Source organism: Podarcis filfolensis (genome assembly GCF_964270895.1).
Source record: "Podarcis filfolensis genome assembly, chromosome: 4".
Taxonomy (NCBI): Eukaryota; Metazoa; Chordata; class Lepidosauria; order Squamata; family Lacertidae; genus Podarcis; species Podarcis filfolensis.
The window spans coordinates 29,015,812-29,021,811 of NC_139607.1; the positions used below are offsets into that span (position 1 = coordinate 29,015,812).

The 6,000-nt window shown below is 45.8% G+C and overlaps 1 protein-coding gene across 2 annotated transcripts in view; it reads right to left on the bottom strand.

Moving 5' to 3' along the window:
- MRPS9 (mitochondrial ribosomal protein S9) overlaps positions 1-3,384 on the bottom strand; it is a 38,231-nt gene extending 34,847 nt beyond the window's left edge. Inside the window, exon 1 of one of the 2 annotated variants that reach the window (XM_083610918.1) lies at positions 3,228-3,384. In XM_083610918.1, the coding sequence (XP_083467044.1) occupies positions 3,228-3,317 (90 nt within the window). In that variant the 5' untranslated portion in view covers positions 3,318-3,384. Of the gene's footprint in view, positions 1-3,069; positions 3,118-3,227 lie in introns of those variants that run through there. The other variant, XM_083610919.1, reaches the window with a different exon arrangement.
- Between the last annotated feature and the right edge of the window lie 2,616 nt (positions 3,385-6,000).

The following is a 6,000-nucleotide window of genomic DNA, read 5'->3' on the forward strand; positions in this document are numbered from 1 at the left end:
CAACGTGATTTTAGTAAATAATGATACATGTTGTTCAATTGTGGCCTATACAAGTACAGGCCCTCCTGTCTCACACCTTGGATTATCCCAAGTCCTTTTTGCATAATGATAACCAGGTTTCTTCTGTGCTGTATAGATGCCATATATTGCAGCAAAGGAAAGTTGGCTTCTAAACTTGGTCTTGGTACTTTGCGGTATGATTCTGGCTTGTCCTCTGCCTAGTGGAGCAGGTGTGCAGGTGAGCAATGGCATGACCTCCACTTGCACCTTCTGCAACCTGAAAAGCCCCCCCCCCTCGATTTTTCAGTTACAAGAGACAGAAGCCTGTGTTTAGGATAGCCCCAACCAAAGAAAAATATGCCTCAATAGCTCCAATTAAATGCTTCCTCTGTCTTAGGAGCTGCCTGTCATGAAGGAAGTTCCCTCTACAACACAGACTGGAAGCAGGAGAAGAACACAGCTCTCAACTGCAGTTAGCTTGTTTTGGAAATTGGCAAGGATAGGTGGTGGAGGTGGCTTTCAAAGGAGCCGGCAGATCCAGCACAAGCCCTATTATACTGGAAGGGCAGCACTCAGTCTTTTTTCAAGAGACTACTCTGTATGGTTATACTTTCTATCCTTACCTTTACACTTTGCGTATAACTACCGGAAACCCTTTTGGTTGTTTAGTTACAGCTCTTGTGTGAACCTTATTGGGGATTCCTCTCCTACAACTCTTCCCTACTTTCTTCTCAAATCAGCTTGTTGATTTAAGGATCCTATGCCCTTTTAAAATGGGGGGGGGGGTTGGGAGGGAGGGGTTATTGGGTTGTTGTTTTTATTTGGTTATGTTCTCGAAGCTACCACCATGTGTTTGACCAAACTGCGGCAGTGGAAGACAGAAGTGCCTGGCGTGCTCTGGTCCATGGGGTCACGAAGAGTCGGACATGACTAAACAACAACAACATGTATTTGGTGGTTTTATACAGTGGAACCTCGGGTTAAGTACTTAATTCGTTCTGGAGGTCCCTACTTAACCTGAAACTGTTCTTAACCTGAAGCACCACTTTAGCTAATGGGGCCTCCTGCTGCCGCCCCGCCGGAGCATGATTTCCTGAAGCACTATTTCTGGGTTAGCGGAGTCTGTAACCTGAAGCGTATGTAACCTGAAGCGTATGTAACCTGAGGTACCACTGTATTTTGATTTTATTCTGTGAACCGCCCTGAGACCTGCGGGTAGAGGGTGGTATAATTCATTAATTAGTTAAGTTTTTTTGAGATCTAGGGGGCGCCTGACCCTGCCAGGGAACGGTGTGGTGGCAGTTGAACTATGCAAAACTGAAACTGGCTGATGGGACAGCCCAGCTGGGAATTTATCTGTAGTTGGAAGCAAAGTATACTCAAACAGATGAGACATATTCACAAGTAGAACCACCACATTTATTATTCATTATGATTCATGATGGTTCCCCCCCCTCTTATTCTTCTTCCAATGAAATCAGAGCTAAACATGCACACACTTTTGCCCTTATACCTTAAAAACATTTGGTTTGCAGATTAGGACAGTGAAACAGTGAGCTCATCGCTAGGAAGGGATTTGAACCTGGGTCTCTCTGGTCGCGGGTGGCGCTGTGGGTTAAAGCCTCAGTGCCTAGGACTTGCCGATCGAAAGGTCGGCGGTTCGAATCCCCGCGGCGGGGTGCGCTCCTGTCGCTCGGTCCCAGCGCCTGCCAACCTAGCAGTTCGAAAGCACCCTCGGGTGCAAGTAGATAAATAGGGACCGCTTACTAGCGGGAAGGTAAACAGCGTTCCGTGTGCTGCGCTGGCTCACCAGATGCAGCTTGTCACACTGGCCATGTGACCCGGAAGTGTCTCCAGGCAGCGCTGGCTCCCGGCCTATAGAGTGAGATGAGCGCACAACCCTAGAGTCTGGCAAGACTGGCCCGTACGGGCAGGGGTACCTTTACCTTTACCTCTCTGGTCAGAATCCAACACCCTACCCATTATACCACACTGACCCTCCTGATTTAGGACTGAGAATAGTTTTCCTGAATCCAAGTGTCACAGATAAAGCAATTTATTACTTCAGGCTACAATTCCAATTTCTTCCATTAGAGTCCAAGGCAGTCGTTGGATTATTATTTATTAAATACATTGTCAAAAAGAGAATGAACTTCACCCGTGTCATTTCTGCCTGTGACCCTCTGGGTAGTGTTGGGCTTCTCTCATTAGTGTGAGCCTATATGGTTTAATTGCATTTCATTATTTTACATTGTTGCAATGCACAATTACAGGAATCACATGCGATAATCCTTATTGTAAAAACAGTGAAATGTATATATCTGAAAAGTATAAATAAAATAAAATGAAGAAGTTGCTCCATAGCACAAAAAATAATAATACAGGGATCCCTTGTGATGAGGAGCAGAACACAACATTTGTAAATAAAAATACGATGGGCGTGGGAGGCGTATGGTCTTCCAGATGTGACTGCAGACCCAACTCCTATCCTAACAGCACAGGGGCCATGTGTGTGTGTGTGTGTGTGTTTGTGTGTGAAGAATAATTTATTTGTACCCCACCCATCTGACTGGGTGTACAGTGGTACCTCTAGTTGTGGACACGATCCGTTCCGGGGTGCCATTCGCACCCCAAAAAGTCCGCAACTAGAGCGGCGCTTCTGCACATGTGCAAAGCGCACAGAATGCTTCTGCGCATGCGACAAAATCCGACAAACACTTGCTGCGTTTGCAAGCCGAAAAGACACATGAACCTAACGAAACACGAGGTATGACTGTTTATATGTGTGTGTGTGTCTGTGTATGTACACATAGTGTGTGTATAGATATATACATATTATATATGCACATACACATATAGTGTATGTATCTATATGTGTGTCTGTGTAGAGAGAGCCGTGACTTTAATGCCAAAGTACGACCGCAGGCATTTCACAGCCCTGCCACATAAACCTATTGACAGGCATGCGAGGTGGGAAGGCAGAAAGCGATTTGACTCGAGTCAACTTCGGGCTACGGAGCAACGTTTTCTGAACACTGAGGAAGGAAAGGTTTCGGGGACTGAAGTTACCTCACATGGGACTTGGTGGGGGGGAGGTGGCATGGGAGAGAAAAAACAGCGCATGCGCCGCCGAGCGCTCAGAAACCGGCAGCTCTTTACGTGAGCGGCTACTCCCCTCCCCTCCCCCCCGCCGCGCTCTCTCTCTTCCTCCCTCCCTTCTCTCTTACCTTCGGCCCCGCCAACCGCTTCCCCGTCCTCACCGCCCCGCTCCACGCGCGGCTCCAGAGCAGCACGCGCCCAACCGCCGCCACTACCATATTTGCTAAGGGAGAGAAGGGCGGGGCAAACGGAGAGACCCCTCCCCTATCTGCCGTATTCCGTTCAGCGGTCCTCCAACTGTCGCACACGCAGCAGCACGACGGCGGAGACGTCGCGCCTGATTGGCCGCAAAACGCGGCGAGCGGGCGGGCGGGGGGAGTGTTGGAGGGATGAAGAGAGGACGCTCCGCCCTCAGGAGGAGTCATGTGACTCTCGAGCTGTGAAGCGGCAAAGCCATTCATAGTTATGTAGCCGCGCGTGCAACATAAGTCTGAGTGGGAAGGGGAGCAGCATATATATATTTTGCTTGCCTGTTTCTGTTTTGAACCCCGGGGAGCCGCAAAACCCCGAGGAAGGAGGAAAGGCTGCTATTTTTTCAGGACTGTCCGCAGTTGCCAGATGTTTAGAAGAAAAATAATGAGTGGCTGCTGTGTAATCTCCCAACCGTTGGATATTCAGCATTATTAAGGAACATCTATGGATAACCGACTGGATCTTCAGTAGTTCTGCAATAAAAAAAAGTCGATAGGGTTGCAGGCGGCTGGTGTGTCTACCTACACACTGTGTCTTTAAAACGCATTCAAAGCTCTTTTTCTGCCCCTCTTCTCAAAGATTTCTAGGTACAGTAGTTTGTTAAGCGGTGCTGGGAATTGTAATTCTGTGCAGGGTGAACTTCAGCTCCCAGAATTCTTTGAGGGGGTGGGGAATGTGCTTCCAATGCTTCTTCATGTCTTGTTATTGTTCATTTTATTAGGATACACACTCTAGTTTCAAGGCTCGGAAAAGGTAAATTAAGGCTGCCGTCTTATTCACACTTGCCTAGGAGTATAGGACTGAGTTAAACCTGGAAATGTGCAAGAAGGAATGCAAATTTGTGTGAACCATCAAATTTGTGCTTCTTGGGGACAGTTGGCATTCTGGGAAAACGCCCAAATGTAATGAAGTCAGCATCTTTCCCCGCTTAGTTGAAATTCTTTTTTTTTTGCGTGATGCAACATTGAAAAGGAAAAACAGCCACTAATAGTCACTCAACATTAATTACCAACACTGTTTCCTAACAGTCAGTCCTTTGGCCCAGGGAACTCTGGGAATTGGGGCTCTGTGGAGCGATGAGGGAGACCCTAGCAACTTTCTGCACTCTTAAAAAACTACAGGATTCGGCGGGGAATGGGGGAACTACCCATGACTGTATAAAGTGGTATAATACTGCATGTATAGTGTGTATAGTATAGTGTGTAAATGTATAGCGCAGATGGTGTCTATATTAAAATTCAAAAAAACAAAATCTTCATACAATTTACCACTGATGGTATGCTAAGCAGACCTGGATTTATCCATGTTTGTAAGACGGAACCGCAGCAAGGTGAAGAACAAATGCTTCTGGAATCCATAGTTCTGCAGTGAGTGACATCCAACATTGATTTCAATAGATCTACTCTGTATATGAATCATGTCAGATACTGCCCAAAATGTTGTGGCCACTGTTAATCAAATGCCTGATTTGACCTCCAGAAAATGGTGCAACCTGCTGGGACGTCATATGTATTTAAGTTGTTTGATTTTTAAAATAATAATTTTATTGGGCTTTAGCTGCTTTGGGAACCTGTAGGTCGAAAAGCAGCATATACTGAATAAATACAGTGGTACCTCGGGTTAAGAATTCTTAACCTGAAACTGTTCTTAACCTGAGGTACCACTTTAGCTAATGGGGCCTCCCGCTGCCGCCGCGACACCACCATGTGATTTCTGTTCTCATCCTGAAGCAAAGTTCTTAAGCTGAGGTAGTATTTCTGGGTTAGCGGAGTCTGAAACCTGAAGGGTCTGTAAACCTGAAGCGTCTGTAACCCCGAGGTACCACTGTTAAATAGTAAATCAAAGGCTCTGGCTCAGAGAGCACATGCCTTCTAACCTACAGACAGATGGGGAAGCAGTAACGTGAAATCTAAAAACCCCGCAATCAGTTGCTATCCAATCTACAGCCAAACACCACGTCACTATTTCCAATATATTCACTCTCCCTTTTCCAGAAGATGTTGGCATCTTAACTGCATAATTGCAGCTAAATGTAGTGTACCATCGCTGTCTGGGGATGTTGAGTGCAAACCTCTTTCCCGTTAGAAAGAATGGCCAGTGCATATTACATCCAGCAATGCTTCCGTCATTCCAATTGCTATATAGGCTGCCCCTCTTGCCAGGGAAGGCAGCTGCAAATTCAAATGTGCCTGCGTTAATGGGAAAGATTTCAAACGCAGGTAGTTAGTTTAAAAACTGCCATTTCTTTTGCATGCACTGATAAAAATCAACATTTATTCAATGTGCAATTTCCTTGATTACTTTGAATATTTTTGACTTTTCAGAAATGACACCACACCTATCTGTGAGCTCTGTACACTGGTTTTGGTTTACTCAAATGCCCTTTCTACAGACCTCAATTTCAGGTTCTTCCCTACTAGGATTGCAAGCCTAGAGAGAATTAATGATCAAGAATGCAATATCTGGATCAGAGGATTTCTTTCTGTTTCAAGTGTACAGCAATTACGATTAAAAAATATGCTTGGCACAGAAAAAGAACAATGTTTTATCATTTTTGCATAAATGTAACATTACAAGAGGGATGCGGGTGGCACTGTGGGTTAAACCACAGAGCCTAGGACTTGCCAATCAGAAGGTCAGCGGTTCGAA